At 34.5% G+C, this 21,215-nt stretch overlaps 2 protein-coding genes across 2 annotated transcripts; one reads left to right on the top strand and one right to left on the bottom strand.

Annotated features, from left to right (window-relative positions):
- The first annotated feature begins 8,858 nt into the window (after positions 1-8,858).
- Positions 8,859-11,695, top strand: LOC9313193 (V-type proton ATPase subunit d1). The gene is made up of 10 exons (XM_021025739.1): positions 8,859-9,187; positions 9,503-9,623; positions 9,875-9,982; positions 10,072-10,174; positions 10,289-10,369; positions 10,465-10,550; positions 10,677-10,736; positions 10,826-10,874; positions 10,953-11,087; positions 11,293-11,695. The coding sequence occupies exons 1-10, from the start codon at positions 9,007-9,009 to the stop codon at positions 11,422-11,424; spliced, it is 1,056 nt and encodes a 351-aa protein (XP_020881398.1). The 5' UTR covers positions 8,859-9,006; the 3' UTR covers positions 11,425-11,695.
- A 7,953-nt stretch (positions 11,696-19,648) lies between these two features.
- On the bottom strand, positions 19,649-21,209 carry LOC110228355. Its single transcript, XM_021025546.1, has 3 exons — positions 20,640-21,209; positions 20,165-20,563; positions 19,649-20,092 (listed from the first exon to the last, which is right to left on the bottom strand). The coding sequence occupies exons 1-2, from the start codon at positions 21,175-21,177 to the stop codon at positions 20,271-20,273; spliced, it is 831 nt and encodes a 276-aa protein (XP_020881205.1). The 5' UTR covers positions 21,178-21,209; the 3' UTR covers positions 19,649-20,092; positions 20,165-20,270.
- Between the last annotated feature and the right edge of the window lie 6 nt (positions 21,210-21,215).

Here is a 21,215-nt window from a genome sequence, read left to right as displayed (position 1 = left end):
AATCGAAGACACGCACACCCGGTTAATTAAGTAATTTTCCTTTTAAATTTTAATTTATTCTCTATATATATGCTCCGAATAGTAACAATGTTTAAACGAGACGGTTAAGAAATTTATAGTGATTTCAGAGCTCTCTCTTATCTCTCTAAAATCTTTTAGAGAGAGAGAACGGTTTGTTCTTTTTTTGGCCATCAAAACTCGGCTCATATAGCGAATTGGATGGCTTCTCATCTGGCATCGATCGGTTCTCGCGACGATGGCTAGCTTAGTTTCTCTCCGGTGTTGCCCGGTTTCTTTTTCTTAGTTTCGATCACGGTGTCGTTGATACCGTTGATGGTTTTAGTTTTCTACTCTCCGGATCTGTACTGGTGGTGGTGGCGTTTGGGGCGATTTTCGCTCAAAAGTGTCTCCTTTCCGGCTCATCAAATTTCTCAGCAAATTTCAATTGCCTTTAGTTGTTACATGTTTTTAGAGCTTCAGTTGGTTTTAATCAACAGTTTCTCGATTAATTGAAGTTTATTCTCTATTTGTGTGATCTCAATCTATTGATAATTCTTGCAAATTGTTTGAGTTTAAATGTTCCGACATATCTTCATGTTGCTGTTTTGCTATTGCTGGTGAAAAAAAGATGATTCTACCAACGATTTACTATTGGCGGTGGTTTCCTTCGCCGGAAAAATCGATGACTCCGATGGTGAAGGATGACGATGGAAATATTTCGTTTGCTCATCTTACACGTGTATTGACACGTTTCTTTGGGTGGTCTTACTTGACACAATCTTCTTCTATAAGCGATGCATTATTGGGCTCTTCATGGGCTTGTGTTTTTTTCGTAATCTGTAATGTATGTCAGGACAGGCTTTACGTGGCCTTGTAACAAATGGTTTATTGAATAAAATTTACTCATGAGAAAAAAAAAAATTTTATAGTGATTGAAGAAAAAACGGTTAAAGAAAACATTTAAATATTTAGTTTGATATTATTGGTAACATTATAGCGGTTGAATAGTATAAGTTATAGTAAATTATTAAAAAATGAAATTAGTGTAGTTAAAAAAAATATGGAGTAATGAATCATTATTATATCATAATACAAAATATTACTATAGTTAAATGAGAATTTTCATAATGATAAAAATTTTACTTTTGTCACTTCAATAATAATAATAAATTAAAAAATTTTAAATAAATTATAAAAATGAATTTAATATTATAAATTAAAATAAATTATTAATAATGAAGTATGAATTAATAAATCATTATCTAATTCATAATATGAGAATTTTTATAATATTAAAGAATTACATTACCATAATAATTTACATCTTTTTCTATGATCAGCCCATAACATATGAGCAATTTGATTACGAATTGTTGCCATATATGCTCCATCTGATGTTGCTTCAGCTTCTTCTAACTCATTGATATCATTTTCATCAGCTTCGTGTTGTCTATCTCTATCTTCATTTTCACTTATTATCAATAAATCATCATCCAAAATATTTGAACGTTGAATGAAATTATGAAGACCCAATGTGATAAATACTAGTCGCTTTTGTGTTTCAGGATTGTACTTTGGTAGTTCTTTGACAACCCGCCATTTTTTTTTTCCAAATTTCAAACGTTCGTTCGATTACTGAACGTAGCGAGACATGCCATATGTTGAACAATTCTTCCTTATTTTTTGGGGTGGACTACTTTAAAATTGTTCTAAATGGTATCTCAACTCTTCTCTTTGATTTCCCAAGTCAACAAGATAATATTTTCCTCGTGGAGGCACTGAAACTTCTAATGGCACCAAACTTAATCTCGATTTAGTTTTGCACAAAACTTCAGATTTTAATCGTATATAAGTATTTTATGTACACTAAAAGAATTAGGAAAACTTTAAACAATACTTACCTTTCAGTTAATGGACTTAAAATGATTGTAAATAACAACTATTTTTGGAACAAAATGAAACTGTTTGTTTTTTTTTGTTCGAAAAAAACATGTATCATAACAATGGCGTTGTACGAAGCACATACATATATACGAGATGGAGAGAAAAATATTTGTTGCTATTTCATCTCAATAATTTTTTTCTTTTATGAAAAGCTAAATAAGTTTCTGAAAAAGCATAGGTAAAAGCAATTGCATTATTCACTACTCTTATCTTCCTTTGTCAAATAAAGGAATCCAATGTTAAAAATAAATAACAAAAAGACAAAAGAGAAGCTCTGCAACCTCTATACTATTGAACTATTGTTTTGAACTCTTATCCAAAACACCTTCTTCAACCACTAATATCAAACGTTTTCTCTAACCCCTTTGATGATTGTTAGCCACTTGAGCATCTCGTTTCCAAAAGAGACGTTTGGTTGCTTCCAATCAGAGCCATTAAAATAGAGTCATTAGTGCTTATTTTTCACTCCTACAATATTTTCATTTTTTAATTTTATTTTTAATTTATTTATTTTTACTATCTTTCTTGCCGAACACTTTTAATTCTATATAATATTTATTCTTATTAACTAAACTTAGCAAAATTAAATATCTCGAATTAACAAAAAAGTTTTTCCTCGAAAAATTTAATTTATACGAAATGCATTGTGTTTTTGTTAATTTATAAATTAAACAATATAAATATATAATGTATAGATTTCAACACTCACATTATTTCATTTATTATTAAATTTTACATTAAAATCGCAAATATATTTTTTTTGGTAATCTGAGGGAGACAATGTCTCCCTTCTTTATTAAAACTAAATTAAAAAAAACTTACAAACGAACACTTCGTGGGCGCGTAGACCCACTAATATCCTCTAACAAAATAGAACGAACAACCTCAGGACTAACATCAAAATAATGAAAACCTAAAGGAAGTGTAAACGCATAGTTAGCTAACCCATCGGCAAGACGATTAGCCTCTCTATACACGTGAGAAATCCGGACTATCCAGTCCCTCGAAATAAAGCCATAGCACAAACGTACTAGGAATGACATCGGATGAGCATCGCTAATCCCTGTCCTTAGAAAACCCACCACAATCTCGGAATCCACTTCAAGCTCTAATCGCGTGACTCCTCTCTCCCACGCAATATACATCCCGTAGTAAACTCCCCACAATTCCGCTAGAGGTGCTGAACATATACCTATATTCAACGCGAAACCACCTTTCCAGTTTCCCTCACCATCACGTAAAACTCCCCCTGCCGTTGCTAACCCCGGATTGCCATGAGACGCACCGTCCGTGTTAAGCTTCGTCCATCCCACATGCGGCAGTTTCCAACCCACAAGTCTTACTTCCCTTGCCACCGTATGTTTCTCTCCCAAAATCACCATGTGGGCTTCATAGACATCCTTGGCCAATTGTCTGATAAATTTAATTCTATCCCGACACCGGCCCATACCACCAAACACCTCTCCACATCTCCATTTCCATGCCCACCACAAAGCCATGGCAAATAATGTGGACCATGGGACTCCGTCTCTCTCTGTTTCATCTTTAAGGTTACCATAAAGCCATTCCAGCACTGATTTTTGAAAGAACATGATCCTCTGAGAAGCAGGTACAATTCGCTGCCAAATACCAGAGATGGACGGGCAAAAATCGCAAATATATAAGGATAAACTTGTTTGACAAAAAAAATAAAATAAAATAAGGATAAACTTATGCATAACGTAAATGTAATTTTATTTCATATATTAGTGATAGAAACGAAGAAGATGACGAAAAACTCTGTTATTCCCGTTAAAGTTTGTTACAGAGAGAGAGCCTCTATTTATAGTAGAGGTGTTCCGGTTTATTCCGGTTTACAAACAATTGTATACACTAATACCCTCCCTCAAGATGTGCCGTATATGGAAAGAAGGCTCATCTTGCTTAACAGAGAATTAAAGAGAGCAGGGAACAAAGGCTTTGTCAAAATATCCGCAAGCTGACTTGTGGTTGTAACATGCAGTGTCTTCAGCAAGCCTTGTTCAATCCGATCTCGTGTGATGTGACAATCATTCTCGACGTGCTTCGTCCGTTCATGGAAGACAGCATTGTTTGCAATGTGTATAGCTGCTGTTGAATCACAAAACAGAGGAACAGGTTTGGATTGAGGTACCTGAAACTCGTTGAGCAATTTAACAAGCCAAGCAATCTCTTTACTTCCCATTGCCATAGCCCTGTATTCAGATTCAGCAGATGAAGCAGAAGCAACATCCTGCTTTTTAGATTTCCAAGAGATCAAGGAGTTTCCAAGAAACATGCAATACCCTGAAGTAGAGCGTCTAGAATCCTTGTCTGAGTTCCAGTCTGCATCAGTAAATGCTTGTAGACACAAATCAGACTTGGAGGAGTAGAACAAACCCAAACCAATTGTGCCTTTGAGGTAATGAACCACTTTATGAGCTGCTTTCATGTGAGATGCTTTAGGAGCTGAAGTAAATTGACAGAGCCTATTCACCGCATAAGTGATATCAGGTCTAGTGATCGTCAAATACATCAACTTTCCTACTAGCCGTCTATACATCTCTGGATTTGGCAACTCTGATTCATCACTATGGAGCGTCAGTTTCAGACTTGGTTCCATGGGAATAGAAGAAGGACGACAGCCTAGCAAACCAGTGTCTTCTAACAATTCCAAGGTATACTTTCTCTGACATACAGAGATACCTTTACTAGATCTAGCAATTTCCAGGCCTAAAAAATATTTCAAAGGACCAAGGTCTCTAAGTTTAAAAGCCTTTGCTAAATCTTTCTTCAATTCCTCTATAGCAGCATCATCATTCCCAGCAATAACAATGTCATCTACGTATACTAATAGAGCAATGTAAACACTACCAGTCATACGGATGAATAGAGTATGATCAGCCTGCGACTTCTTAAAGCCAAGGTTCATTAGTGTTGTACTGAACTTCAAGTACCATTGTCTTGACGCTTGTTTTAAGCCGTAGAGAGACTTCTGTAATTTTAAAACCGCATTGTCAGGTAAAGACCCTCCCTGTTTCATTGAATATCCCGGAGGTAAGCTCATATAAATCTCTTCACTTAAATCTCCATTAAGGAATGCATTTGAGATATCAAGCTGATGTAGACTCCATTCTTTTGCAGCTGCAACAGAAAGTAATGTCTTGACTGTTGTCATTTTAGCCACTGGAGAAAAAGTATCTATATAGTCTATCCCTTCTTTTTGTGTATATCCTTTGGCCACTAGCCTTGCCTTGAATCTTTCCAAACTTCCATCAGCATTCAACTTTACCTTAAAAACCCATTTACAACCAATAGGCTTCTTTCCTTCAGGTAAAGAACATACTGTCCATGTATCGGTTGATTCCAATGCATCAATCTCAATTTCCATTGCATCTAACCATTCTTTAATCTTTTTAGCCTGTGCATAAGTAGTCGGTTCTGGATACTTATTCACTGCACATATGTAGGCTGTAAACTCCTCAGAAAGTTGAGCATAATTAATATATGCTGAAATGGGGTACCTCACATCTTTCTGAACATCAGGAACTGCATTGCAGTAATAATCTTGAAGGTGTCCAGGAGGTCTAGATTTTCTCTTGGTGTGAACTACATCATCATTAGTGGTTGCAAGATCCAATGACTGTAATGAAGCATTAGAAGTCTCTGGCATCTCAAAAATATCATGAGGTATGCTTTTCTTATCAGCAAATGGGAAAACTGATTCAAAGAACACAACATGTCTTGAGATATTAATACTGTTGGTCTCCAAATCAAGCAATTTATATCCCTTATATCCTGCAGGATATCCAAGGAAAACACAGGCTTTTGCTCTCGGCTCAAATTTATGGCGTTGCTGAGTACTTGTAGATTGGTAGCATAAGCAGCCAAAAACTTTAAGAAGAGAGTAGTCTGGTACCTTAAAATGAAGCAGTTCAAAAGGTGATTTGTTTGACAGAAACTCACTTGGTAGGCGGTTGATCAGAAAGACTGCAGAGAGTATACAATCTCCCCAAAGATCCAAAGGAACACATGACTTAAACATTAAAGCTCTGGCAACATTGAGGATATGCTGATGCTTCCTTTCCACAACTGAGTTCTGCTGAGGTGTTTCAGGACATGAGTGATAGGAGATAATACCTTTATCTCTGTATAATGATTCAAATCTCAACTCCGGAGCATTATCTGATCTTACTCCTTTTACATGTGTCTGATATTGTTTCTCCACCATTGTAATGAACCCAGGGAATATATGTAAAACCGCATTCTTTGTTTTTATCAAATAAACCCAAGTTGCTCGACTAAAATCATCCACAATTGTTAGGAAGTATCTGAAACCTTCCACAGTAGGAGTAGCAAATGGTCTCCAAGTATCAATGTGTAATAGCTCAAAAGCATGTTCAGACTTATTGTTCTTTGAAGGAAAAGAGAGTCGTTTCTGTTTAGCCTTTTGACAAATAGAACAATGAACTGACTCTGCTTTATTCCTTTTTCTCAAACCAAGTACATCATGTAGAACATCGATTTTCTCATAAGAAGGATGTCCTAATCTACTATGCCACAGGGCATTATCAACTACCGCATTACAATGCGCATTCAAAGAAACAGATGACAAATTGTCATTACTAGAACATTCAACAGGACTAGCATCTAAGACATATAAGCCTCCAATCTGTTGACCTTCACCAATCTTCAGCGCCTTGGTAGGATCCTGAATCACACAGCAACCCTCATCAAAAAACACTCTAGACTTCATGTCTCTGGTTAATTGACTGACACTGAGCAGGTTTAGTCGAAACTCGGGAATATACAACACATTTTGTAATGTGATATATTCATTCAACTTAATAACTCCAATCCCTGCAATTTTGACATTTGAACCAGTAGGAAGTGTAACCTCACTACTTAGAGCATCAGATAGGCTTTCAAACAAGTTCTTATCAAAAGAAACATGATGAGTAGCACCACTATCTATGATCCATGTGTTAATAGTTAACATCTTCTTAGTAGTTGTCAAAACACAAAGTAACCATAAAGTAGAGGGAGAGAAAGAGATACCATTGAAAGCAGAACCACTTGTATCACTAGTGCTTGGAACACTTGAGCTAGAGCTTGCAACAGAGGCAATAGTGATTGGTTGTGCTGAATTGTGAAGCTGAGAACTGAAATAAGCTATCACATCCTGTATCTGATTCTTTGAGAGATTTCCCACTAACTCTGCTATCCCATCAGGGCCAATTCCTTTTGCTGTAGACGTTTTTCCATCAGTTAAGGCAAGGTTAGCAACAACAGGCTTTACCTTATCTTGTGGTGTCACAGTTTTATGTTTATGTTTGAACCCCATAGGATATCCATGAATTTTGTAACAAGTATCAACACTGTGACCAGTATAACCACAGTGAGCACACTGTATTTTTGGTTTTGGAGCACTAGGAGCACCATAAGACCGAGTAGCATTCACTGCAAATTGCTCATTCTGAGAGACATTAACCTGAAATGTTGCAGCAGTGTTTGGAACTGTGATAATGTTGCGTTGACTGTGATCTTGATCCAAGAGATTGTAGATTTCTGCAAGATCTGGTATGTTCTTTTTCATTATGATCTGACTTCGAATTGTTGCATACGATTCATTCAATCCTGCAAGAAACTTAACAATCTTGGCATGTTCAGCTTTTGAAGCAGTAGCATCACAACATTTACATTTCTGACAAGTACCAACACAACTTGCCCCATCCAAATCATCCCATAAAGTCTTCAAAGTAGTGTAATAGTCAGAGAGACTCATAGAACCTTGTTGCAATCCCCATATTTGTTGAGTTAAATGATATGATCTCGGCAAATTTGTGATATGAAACCTTGCAATCAAATCCTTCCATATCTCTGAAGCATCCTCAAAACGAAGTATACTCTTGTATATTTGTTTAGAAACCGAATTCAATATCCAAGATTTAACCATACTATTGCATCTTGACCATACACGAAAACTCAGATCATATTCAGGAGGTCTTGGTAAAGTTCCATCAACAAAAGCAAACTTATTCTTAGCATCCAAAGCAACGAACATCGCTATTTTCCAAGAAGAGAAATTAGATCCATCAAGTATCTCTGTCACTAAAGAATTTCCAGGATTATCACCATTAGAGAGAGCATAAGGTGAATAATGCGAATCTGTAAAATCAAATTGTGGCAAACGATGAATCGGAGGTCTTGTAACGAATGAATGTTGAATCGGAGAAGAAATCGGTGGAATTGGCGGAATCGGTGAACTCTGAACACGATCTGGAGTCTTCTCAGGCGAATCCTTCGTCGATCTTCTTGTACGACGCCGTAATTTCTGTACGGAAACCATCGCAAGATCTTGACGAAAGATAGCTTGATTTGTGAAAAAACCGATCGAAAGAAAGAGAAAATGAAGAAGAACGAACGATTTCTATAGAGAAAAAGCTCGAGAATCCATGAAATTTAGGTCGAATCGAGTGAGATTTTAGTCTCATGCTCTGATACCATGATAGAAACGAAGAAGATGACGAAAAACTCTGTTATTCCCGTTAAAGTTTGTTACAGAGAGAGAGCCTCTATTTATAGTAGAGGTGTTCCGGTTTATTCCGGTTTACAAACAATTGTATACACTAATAATTAGTTTTTTTTTTTCCTTTTAAGATACCATGTGGATATCAAGATTGTATTTGTTCCATCTGGATTCAAATTTATCAAAATTCAGGTGATCCGGTTTGTACTTGATTTCTTAATTTCTACTAATTCATTCATCCCCAGAAAAGTATTTAAAAAAAAAAGAGGTTAAACCAAACCAAACCAAAACAAGACAAAATTGAGACACAAAAATAACTTTTCAGTGCACATTCTTCGGTTTAGCAATCCGATTTAAAGGATACAATCGTAATTAAACGTGCCAACACGAGTTTGCAAAGAGAAAACAAATCCAATCAATTCGAAGCTATCTTCTTCCTCGCGTCGATCTCTGTATCGATTTCTTCTTCTTCTTCTTCTTCAGATCTCTCACGACAATCTTTGAGATCTGAATTATCCTACGATCAGGAGGAAAATATGTACGGATTCGAGGCGCTTACCTTCAACATCCATGGCGGATACTTGGAGGCGATCGTCAGAGGTCACCGTGCTGGTCTTCTCACCACCGCCGATTACAATAATCTATGTCAGTGTGAGAACCTAGACGATATCAAGATGCATCTCTCTGCCACCAAATACGGCTCTTACCTCCAAAACGGTGCGTCGTGATAATCCCTGATTGTCTCTCACAATTTTGACTCAGTTGTTGTTGTAATACGAATTTTGATGATCTGAATTTGAATTTTGCTTCATTGCGTTTGGGTTTCTGGGTTTTAGGCACTTGAAACTCTCCCAAATCCCCATATTGATCTGCGAATTGAAGAAATTTTGATGTCAAATTGTAGTCTTGTTCATCTTATTAAGTGGAGTTGAAATTTGATGTTTAGTCTCTGTATAAATACTACTGTTCTTGTGCTTGAAATCTGCACAATTGGTTAGTTATTGTATCTGAATCTGATGTTTTCTAACGCAGAACCGTCACCTCTGCATACCACCACCATTGTGGAGAAGTGTACTCTCAAGCTTGTTGATGACTACAAGCATATGCTTTGCCAAGCTACTGAGCCAATGTCTACCTTTTTAGAGTACATCAGGTAATGTGAAATGCTTATTTAGTTCTGCCAAAATTGTTCTCATAGTATAAGATTTGTTACTTTCCTTAAGTTTTAGCTTTAATTACCGAGATCGCAGAGCAAGTATATGTTTCACTATGTTGAAGGGAAAGATTATGATCATTCTGAAATGATAGCTTAGATTGTTGTCTTGTTTTACCCCTGGATTTAGTTTAGTATATGATCTATCAAATTGAAGACGCTGGCGTTTGAGGTAATTGGTTTGTATGCAGATATGGCCATATGATCGACAATGTCGTGCTCATTGTTACTGGAACCCTGCACGAGAGAGATGTTCAAGAGTTGATCGAGAAATGTCACCCTTTAGGCATGTTTGACAGGTAGCCCGGATCGACCTTTTGGCATCTTCTAAACCTCATTTCTTTTCTTACTTTTATGTTTGTCTCATGCTCTCTCTCATTTTTGCCAGTATTGCTACACTAGCAGTTGCGCAGAACATGCGGGAACTCTATAGGTTGGTGCTTGTGGACACTCCTCTGGCTCCATACTTTTCTGAATGCTTAACATCAGAGGTACAAAGCTCAAGTATTTATTATTCTAGTTTTTGCTTGTAATCAATCTTGTGCAGTTTGTTTGCTAGTTTCTGTTATGATTGTAGTATCACATGCATATCATATTATGTGTAGGATCTCGATGACATGAACATAGAGATTATGAGGAACACCCTCTACAAAGCATACCTTGAGGATTTTTACAAGTTCTGTCAGGTGCTTAGTCGACTTCTCAATCTATTTTCTAGGAATTTTAGAATCTACCTATACTAGCTAACCCCAATTTTTGTTTTGCTGTGTATCCGAAATAGAAACTTGGTGGCGCAACAGCAGAGATTATGTCTGACCTTTTAGCCTTTGAGGCCGATAGAAGAGCAGTGAATATCACTATCAACAGGTAATTACTTACTGCTTTGTCCATGAAACAATAAGAGTAGTGAATATCAATATCAACAAGCTGATGTTACATTCATAAGCTTTCTGTTTAGCTTTGTTTCTGAAACTGGTTTTCTTTGCTATGCAGCATTGGCACTGAGCTCACAAGAGAAGACAGGAAGAAATTGTACTCTAACTTTGGTCTGCTGTAAGAAGCATTCTACAGTCAAATGATATTTTCCACTCGATGTTTATATATTTTAGTTCTCACCATGGTTTGTATTTTTTCTTTTGCAGCTATCCATATGGTCACGAAGAGCTTGCTATCTGCGAGGATATAGATCAGGTAAATCTCAAGCTAACATATTAAATATAGTGAGTTTACGAATTTGGCTCATTTAATTCCGTTATCATTCACTGGTAGGTTCGTGGTGTTATGGAGAAATACCCTCCGTATCAAGCTATATTCTCCAAGATGTCTTATGGAGAGAGCCAGATGCTTGACAAGGCATTTTATGAAGAAGAAGTCCGAAGGCTTTGTTTAGCCTTTGAGCAGCAGGTTTGTTTCCCTCTCCCCAAATGAACCGTAATGAACTTTCCAAAGGTCATAAAATCTAGGCTTCAATGATAACCTTTAGTTTTAGTTGTTTTCTGTTTATATCCCAAAACCTCTGGTCTAATACATTAGAGAGTCTGATTGTGTTATGCATCTCGCAATTCATGTATAATACTAACAATGGTTGTTTAAAACCTGAGTTTTGCAGTTCCATTACGCTGTATTCTTTGCGTATATGAGGTTGAGAGAGCAGGAAATCAGGAACCTGATGTGGATATCTGAATGTGTTGCACAGAACCAGAAGTCCAGGATCCACGACAGTGTCGTCTACATGTTCTGAGTCTGGTAAGAAGTCAAAAACACATAAACAAATGTGAAATCTGAGTCTGGTTGTTTGGTTTCTTAATCACTCATGTACAATCGTTGGTTTTACATTCCCTGTTTCTGTCGCTCTGCATTTTACCAGTGCGTGTATTGAGTATTCCCCAATAAGAATCTCTCCATTTGTTTGTTTGTTGTTGGCCATATTCTTGCTTGGTACTCTTTTGTATGCCAATACTCTCTTGTAATATCAAACTATTTATGAGGCATACGAATTACTTTCGCGGTCACAACATTTTCTTTTGCGATTTAGAGAAAGGTCTACCCTAAACTATTAGAAATCATTAATTAGAGAAAGGTCTCTAATTCCTTGAAAATGAACATAAAAGTGAGAGGAAACTAGCAAAGTTTTGAAAAAATTTGGATGTCAAAAGTTCTAAGATTACTAATGATCTCCCAAAGAGAAATTCTCAATGCAATTGTGGTTCGTGGTGAAAGAGTTGAATAAAAAAGTTGATTTTGCTGCTCTCGAATAGAGGAGAAGAAGACATCTCTTATTTTTTCTACTAGGGTTTATCGATGACAACTCTTATAACACCAATGGAGACAGAGTCAAATTCCGGCGACCCCTCTGAAACTCCGGCGAAACCGAGCCGCAACCTCCACAGGCGAACCGAAAGCTATCGAACCTTGTAATCCTCTCTGCCTCTCTCGATCGCGATTTCAAGAGATGCAAATTTTTTTTATCTCAGCTGGCATTCTCCAGCGATGGCTTCCCCACTGACCCTCTTTGGTAGTCATAGCTTCTCTCAATTATTCTCTCAATTTCTCCACCTAAAAGCCGAAACCTTCCTCTCTACTTCGATGGTGAACCGTGAACTCCGATGTGAATCCGACCAGAATCTCTTCAATTTCCGGAGATTTCTTCCGACGAGTCTGAGGAATCCTCTGCCTTTGCGAGATCCCCATTCGTCCAAGAGCAAAAACGTCCTCTCGACCAGACGCTTTCAATTCCTACGCCCAAAACATGAGTCGTGTCTATTTCTCGACGAAATGTCAGATGTAATTTCCGGTGGTTTCCTCCTTTGCCATTAGCTTTCAAAATTACTCAGCTACATCTGTAAGCTCTCGATTGTCAATTCCAGCAACATGGTTGATTGATTTCATTAATTCGGTTTAATGTTGGTTTTGGGGTGGTTTGATGTCGGTTTAGGTCGTAAACCGAGTAAATCCAAAATTATGGAGAAATAGATGAGAACTATCGATTCGAGGAGATATAGGTTGAGAAGTATTTTCTCGGGGATATTTAGATCGTAGTCATAGATTGGGCTCTATCTGTTATGATGTCATAGTTCTCGTGGGGAAATAGACCGTTTTCCCTCCCAATTACATAGATAGAGCTATTGTTTTCTATAATTTTTGTTTCGTTCCAATTGATTTTTTTTTCTTCAGTTGCTGTTTGCAAGGATACAGATCAAGTAAATGAATCCCCAAGCTCTAATAATATGAAGGGAGCTATTGGTAGATGATAGAGAACGGACGAACTAAGAAAGTTGCGATGTTCTTACAAACTTTCTTTGGAAAAGACATTACTTAAAGAAATGTCCATAAGAGCATAAAATAAAATTGAAGGAAAATGTTGATAAGAGTTCCCAAAAATTTTACTAGAATTCATAAAAATCATTGATAGACAATCCATATTCCATAGTAATCTTTGAAACTTTTAAATTCTCTCTCAACTTTTAAAATCATCAAACTCTACACAATTCAACTTACCAAAAACTCGGGTTACAATTAAGTTCGTGGTGTTACTGAGAAATACCTTCCATATCAAGCGATTATGTGGTATCAGCCCATGGTTTATTTATTCTCATGGAAAAATCATATTTTTATCGTTTTATCGAGTAAATGTGTCACAAAACCTGTTAGGAAACTAGTATATGATCATTTGCAAAATATTAAGTAGTTGGAAAATTAAGACTTACCATTTTTCTTTGATGTAGATGCCGAGACGAGGGCTTGGTCGTTTGTTGAGGGTGGGTGGATTTTGAGTCCGTCATCGAGACGTTACAAGTTTTAGTATCGTCGAGTTGGTGAGCCGAGTACTCCCGAGATGACTAGTTATGATGCTGAGCCGGGATCGAGTGTTCCAGCCCCTGCTGTCGAGGTATCTCCAACTGTACCGGAGAGGGTCACATATCCCAGTATACCATAGATTATAACGGATCCGCGTGAGTAGGATGATGTGATCGGGTCTTTTACGGATTATTCCAGGATGAGGGAGAGGATTTAGATAGGCCTGTCAATTTGAAGCAAAGCATGTGGGCCTAAAAATTTCAAAAAGCAAAAAAGTGGGGCGGGTGTGGGTTGGGTTTCATAAATTGCGAGTTTTTCGGGTAAATCCATGGGTCCCGCGGCTTTAAAAAAAAAACAAAATATATAATTAAATATAAATTTATATAATATATAGTTGTAAAATATTAAAATAATTTGTAATATATATATGAAATAATTATAAATTTTAGGCTTTTCTTAAAAAATATGTGTATTTATCTTTAAAATTATTATTAATTATAATTTTGCTTTAAAAATATTTTAAAAGTAAGTTTTGAAAGTCCGCAGGTAACCCGCGGGTCTCGCAAAATTTAGCAGAGCGAATGTGGGTCTACTATTTTCTCCCGTGGGTTTTGCGGGACAGGTTTTTTGAAGGTCAAAAATTTTGAAATCCTTTGCGGGGCGGATCTGGCGGGCGGGTTTGACCCGCTTGATAGCTCTACATTTTGAGACCCCTGTTCCGATCATCGATTGAGACGGAGACGGTGATGGTGGAGATTACATTACTATACCTAATAGCCCTGTTTCGACCCTCACTGGATTTGGTTCCATGTACTCTCGGATTCAAATACCTGATGACGATCAGGTAGTGCCGAGCGATCTTGTTGTTTCACCAGTAGCGATGACAATCAGCTGGAAGAATTGGATATGTGAAGGGCGGAACTCTTTTCGGTTAAAGAAAGTTGGATAGAGCCCAAAACTTTCAAAAAAATTCAAGAACAAGATATAGGAGAATATTACGTCCACTGCGTCGGATTTGGAGAATTATCCCATCACGTTGGCCTCCAACTCCAAGTGAGACAAATAATTACTCTCAAGATAACAACTAATAATAAATAGACGTACAAGAGGTTTTTAACTAGATTTTTTAAAAAGTTTTGGGCTCTATCCAACTTTCTTTCTTTATTTTTATCTATAATAGTATTTTTAAAATACATTTTATATCGGGTGAATTAAAAATTTATCCGAGATTTTTGGTACCGGATCCGATACAAAATTTAGTTCATAAACATTTGTTTGGATCGGATTATATGTAACCCAACTCTTCCACCGGATATTTGCCTAAAAATCGGATACAAATATTACCAAAATTGGATCTTATCCACTAATTACGTTATATTTAATAATAAAAATATTTAGAAGATTTGCTTCTAATTTAAATTTATGATTCTCCTTTTATCTTTGTTTAATTATTTTTTAATTGTTTTGAATTATCATATAATACATAAAGTTTCTGCATATATTGTGATTCAAAATTTCAAAAATAGACATATATTACCCAACTAATGAAAAAGTGTGTGTTCAACGTCACACATCGGCTAAAATATTTGACCAAAAATTCAGAGTCATGTTATAAATAAGATCAAAATGAATCCAAATCCGAATGAGCAGAAACCTTAACTTAACAAGCATCAAAATTTAAAAGTTGTATACGGGTTAATTCGGTTTTTAGTTAAACTGTTTCATTTTACCGGAAATATTAGAATTGATATATTTGAAAGCAATAGAAAGTTTATAATATTATGAACATTTGAACATATAAAAATAAAATGTAACACGAGACGGATTATATTATGGGACAAAGTTTTATGGTGGCCTGGCGGGACGGGTTTTGAATCAACATTAATAAAAATTTAAAATATCATTAATTCGCCGCTTCAATACGGGACGAATTAAAATCAAAAAGAGTTTATAATATTATGAACATTTGAACATATTAGAAAAAAATAGCACGTGACGGATTATATTGCGAGATGGGTTATATGGTGAGATGGGTACGAATTAACATTAATAAAAATTTAAAATATCATTAACTCGCCGCTTCAATACGGGTTAACTTTTTTATTATTTTAACACCATGATTATTAGATATATCGAATCAGCTTGGTTTAAATAGAATGTATAAAACAAAAATTATTTCATGGTATACCGCTACTTAATAATAATTGTAAATTATAAATATATAAAGTTCTTATAAAATAATAGTATTTGCAAATTTTTATATATAATACAGAATCATTAAATTTAAAAATTACTACTTTTCGTAAATAAATCGTCCTTCGGTGTACCGCGGGTTAAAATCTAGTATGTGTTTATGATTAACGCCTGTTGTCTAAATGCTATGAAAAATGAAAATTAACTATGTTGAACTTTAAGTGAGGAATATTATTATCATTACCTCTATACTTGTCAAACTGATCTAGTTACAATAAGCTACGAACACACATGTTTAGCCAAGAGAAAATACTGGTGAGGATTAGAAAAACATAATTTAATATGGGTGGTTTCGTATGGTCATATATATTGGGATTAGAAAATAATATCTTCTAGTTTAGAAATTCATATCTTTTAAAATTAAAATAATAAATTTAAATTGAATAAACATAAAGAAAGTTTTATTTTGATTGTCAGTTATTATTTTAATGAAATAAAGAATACTTTCTATAATGACATAGCTGTATATAGGAATATTAAAGATTTGAAGAGAAAAAAAACATAAAATGACAAAAATATAAGCATGCAATAAGCAAAACATAAGCAAAAATAATTGTGAAAGAAATTAAGTTGTATCATCTATTCGATGAAAACCGATTTGCTGATATCTATATATACATTTTTGTAGGGATTTTAGCCAAAAAAATCCTTTTATAATTTTGTAATTGTACATTTAGTCCCTACAAAAACAATCTAACAAAAATATTGTCTTAAGCAAATTTAACAAAACAATAAAGTAACTCAAACAAAATTCCTTATTTTGCCATAACGAGATTTGAGTTTTGGAAATCATATATTCAATCTAATATTGTATTAAACATAATCTTAAGCATATCAACCAAATGGAAACTACTAAAACAATAAAATCGTTTTCGCATCTAAATCATTAAGTATATGGAAAAAGCCAATGGTTTCTGGTAGGGATGTTACAAAAATGATATTGGTTGACGAAAAGGTATCAAAAGCCAATGGAAACTACATATTGATTTTTTTTGTGTTTCAAAAACTGATCTACCAAACATATTGTTTGTTTAGGCAAACAAAATCGATGCAACGATTCCATATGGGGTATACAAATACCCTTTTCAGGGTGTATTAAAACCAGGCTTCTGGTATCACATGTCTGATTTCCAGATATTCTTGCTTCCCATTTGAAATCAAGTGCATCTGCGAAACAGCTATGTGGCCTGTTATGCGTGAATGCAATAGCAGTTTTCTTGCATTTCATTTTTTTTCTTCTATTTCAGTTTAACATTATATTTACATTTCACAATATGCTATTTTTTAGTGTTTGCATATACTAAGATTTAAGTTTGCCTACTAACCTTTGTTTTATCCAAAATTGATGAAGTCTTACAGCTACTTTGATCAATCGTTGCATAGACAATACTATAACCTGCGATTATAAACAAAAGTTTAGTTTCATATTTCAGATAGTAGACATAGCAGATTATATGATAGTAATATTTCTAACTGTAAAAAACGATTGCATACACAATTTACAGAAAAAACGAATGTATAACTACATATCTACAAATCAACATATACATTTACAGTAGCTGATTGAACTATAATTACATAAGTAATATACAAGTATGGAAATCAGAATCACTTTCTTCATAAATTTACTAAAACCTTATTCAATAATCACATTAAGCAACAATGGTATCTGTTTAGATCGATCAATTACTGGAAAATGATGTTACCAATTCATAGAAAAATGAATGAAGAACCAAATCTATATGTATTACCTCAAATTCTCGGGTTAATCGATTTCTGATCTCGATTTGGTAGGTTTGGCACTCCATGGCTCAATTGCATTGTCGAATCAGCTCAACAGGTTTCAACCATGAGACCATTCTTACCTTTACAAGTTATTACAAACAAAATTAATCTATGAATCTAATTATTAAAAATTTGTATGTTAATTTTAATTTTGCTACTCAACAAAGTCTCATATTATAAAATTGTCGTTTTCATTTCTACAGCAATATAAGCAGACTTATTTGTCTGAAATATTAAATAACAAATAAATACAATAAATCTTTTGAGATATAATGCATACAAAATTTTGCACTTACACCACTTTTTTTTTTTCTTTGTACAAAAAAAAATATAAGAGATATCATATTTCAATATTTATAACCATAAACAAAATTTACAACCCAACACAAGTATTTGCACATATATATAAAGTACTTACACACTTTCAAAACTATTTAAATATACAACAAAGACCATAAGATGATACGTAATTTACACACACGGTACATTGTTACTTACTAAATTGTAATCATTTTTCTGTATTATTAGAAATATTCAAACATACAACATACTAATTGTACAATGAACACTATATAGATTTCTATTTTTTTTTATCATCCGAAATTAACTATATAGATTTCTATATATACATTCTAATCACACATGTAAATAGGTTATATAAATATTTATTATATTTTAAAAAATTATAGAACTTTCTCAAACAAAAATATTTTATTTTTTAAAACGAAAATATTGTTCCGCGGTGTACCGCAGGTCAATCCATAGTTGTATTATAAAATATGTTGACCCACTTATAGTCGGTTCCATTGGTGTACTTTTTTCTTGATCAAATTGGTCGGCATATACATAAACATAATGAAAATACCAAGTTTTTCTTGTTTTACCTCCCACCATCGATCTCGCATTCATCGCCAATTTTAAAACGATTCATGTATATCAAATCCATGGAATTATATATGGCCTTCCATATCGACCCAAACAAGTAGACCCAAACAAGAAGCCAACCGGGGTTATCTCTTTTTAAATTGTAAATTTTTGTGATAATAAATTCAAACATTTCAAATATTACATAAACTCTACTAATTTTTTTACGTTAAATCGTAAATATTTTTCAAAGATTGTGAAAAACTTTTATAGTTTAAAAAAGATATATGATTAAAAATAAGATATTATGCTAATTGAACCAAAACTTTCTTGTTAAAATTTAAGATTATTAAAAATATTTTAGTTTAAGATTATTAAAAATAAGATTATATCTTTGAAAATTCAATATTATGCTAATTGAACCAAAACTTTCTTGTTAAAGACCCTAATAAATATTTTTACCTTCATAAATATTTTTCTAAAAGATCTTATTTTTAATCATAAATCTTAAAAAATATTTTTAATCATATATCTTTTTTAAACTATAATAGTTTAAGAATATATGATTAAAAATATTTTTTAAGATTTATGATTAAAAATAAGATCTTTTAGAAAAATATTTATGAAGGTAAAAATATTTATTAGGGTCTTTAACAAGAAAGTTTTGGTTCAATTAGCATAATATTGAATTTTCGACAAGATATTTCTATGTAGCTAAGCCATCTTTTTGTGGAAATGCTGCATCAAGCCATTAACAGTTCGGAACATATTGTGTTCACGTTTTTGGTAATATGATAATTAATATACTTCCAAAATAATTTCACTTTTGAGTTTTGACTTGATTATAAAAAAAAAAAAAACTAAAAAGTAGAATATTCTGAAATTCCTAATATATTACGGGAAAATCACATTTTTAACCTTTAAAGTGGCATTGGGTAGCACTTTAAACCTTGATATAATCTCACTAGCACTATAAACTTCCAAACTAATTATACTAACACTTTAAACCTTCAAAATAACTTTTATGTTTGTGTCACCCTAAAAGATAACGGAACAGTTAACTTCTGTCACCCCAGTTAACTTCTGTCACCCTAACTAAAACGTGTTCTAAAAAAAAAAATCATTAAGACCACTTCCCATAATCCTTGTCTAACGTTTTTAAAATTCAAAATCCTCAAATTAATTTGGGATTTGAAGGACAAGAACATAAGTGTTTTGATAACTGCAACTAATTCTTGTTTACAAAAAATAAAAGACAATTCCGATGAAGAAAAATATGATGATATAGATAACTGATAATGTCAAATTGTCATACATGAATTCAAAAGAAAACATAGTGCCTATTGGTCACCAAAACATGGTGCCTATTGGTCTGACTACGTGTTATGGTCTTTTGGAGGCTTTGGGTTAAGGTCAGACCTATCATAAACTCGGTCTCCAAAAACCTCAAAAGGTCGATCAGTGAATGGACTCCAAAATGTTCCAACACCGTGTGGAATTTTACCTGTTTTTCTAATCTTCAGTGGTCTCCCTCTTCGAGCTTTCTTCACATGTGGCTGCATTTGATTTGATGAGGTTGACGGCTGAGGAGCACTAGAAGTAACTGGAATTTGTGAGCTTGATTCACCAACTTGTACAGGCTGAGAACTACTTCCAACAGTATGGGTGTCTTTTCTTTTTCTTGGCTTTGGTGGTGGCTTTGGACGATACTGAAACATATCAAGCAAAGAATAATGATTCATAAGCATTATCAATTTAAACAAAAAATATTTCAACTGTACCTCATCTATAAGCTTCTTTGGTCTCCCACGTTTGTTCTTTGGACCTTCAACAACAACCGGTTCATTCTTGCAACTAATCTTGTTATGCCCAGCTTGACCACATCGGCTACAATGTGGAATCCTGCCGTGTCTTGTTGATTTCCCTGGATTTAATTTGTAAGTCTTCAAAAGGTTCTTTTTGTCTGTCTCTGTTTTTTGGTCTCCCTCTTGGTTTTCTCATCTCAGGTATCCCTATTGGAGGCTTATTTGTCCTCATCCAAAGTTTCTCACCATTTACAGGTTTGATGTTCTCTTCATATGTCTTCTTAAAGACTGGAGTGAAGTAATAATCAGCAACATACCGTACTGGATCATCTTGATTATCATCTAGAACACATACAGCATGTCTACATGGTATCCCTGTAATACACACATTCAATTAGAAAAATGGGATATATAGAACATTTATAAAATTCATTTAATCAAAAGAATTTACCTGTAAGATCCCATCTTCTACATGCACATTCATGGGTAGCCAAATCAACAATGTATCCATTTTCAAACTCATTTACCTCATATAAAGTCTTGCTACTACGTAGTGTACCACAATACTGCTTTGCCAACCTTGCCTTCTCCAATAATGCCATTGTGATTGGTGTAACAGGAGTTTCCAGCTTCTCTGCCTTCAGACACCTTCTAGAAATCCTTCTCATAGCCTGTCTTCTTATATCCTCCAGCATATTAATTATTGGCTTAGACCTTGCCATTTTTATTGTCCTATTAAAACTCTCTGACAAATTATTGTGCACATCAGCACAATGTGACTGAACATTAAAGAAGGCACGACACCACCTTTCCGGTTCGGTTGCTAGTAAGGCTTGATAGGCTGAAGGATCATATGCCTTGACCAAATCCAACTTCTCCTCGTACTCTCCTTCAGTGTAGCTGTAAGCTACTCCCCAAAAGAGATTCTTGTATTCTGACCTTGAGAAACCTTGCTTCTTCCAGTTAGCATATATATGCCTTCCACACATCCTATGCTCTGCATTTGCAAGTTCAGCCTCTATTGCAA

The sequence above is a fragment of the Arabidopsis lyrata genome (assembly GCF_000004255.2).
Source record: "Arabidopsis lyrata subsp. lyrata unplaced genomic scaffold ARALYscaffold_5, whole genome shotgun sequence".
Lineage (NCBI taxonomy): Eukaryota > Viridiplantae > Streptophyta > Magnoliopsida > Brassicales > Brassicaceae > Arabidopsis > Arabidopsis lyrata.
Note: the sequence above shows the minus strand (reverse complement) of the source record. Positions and strands in the feature narration are given on the sequence as shown.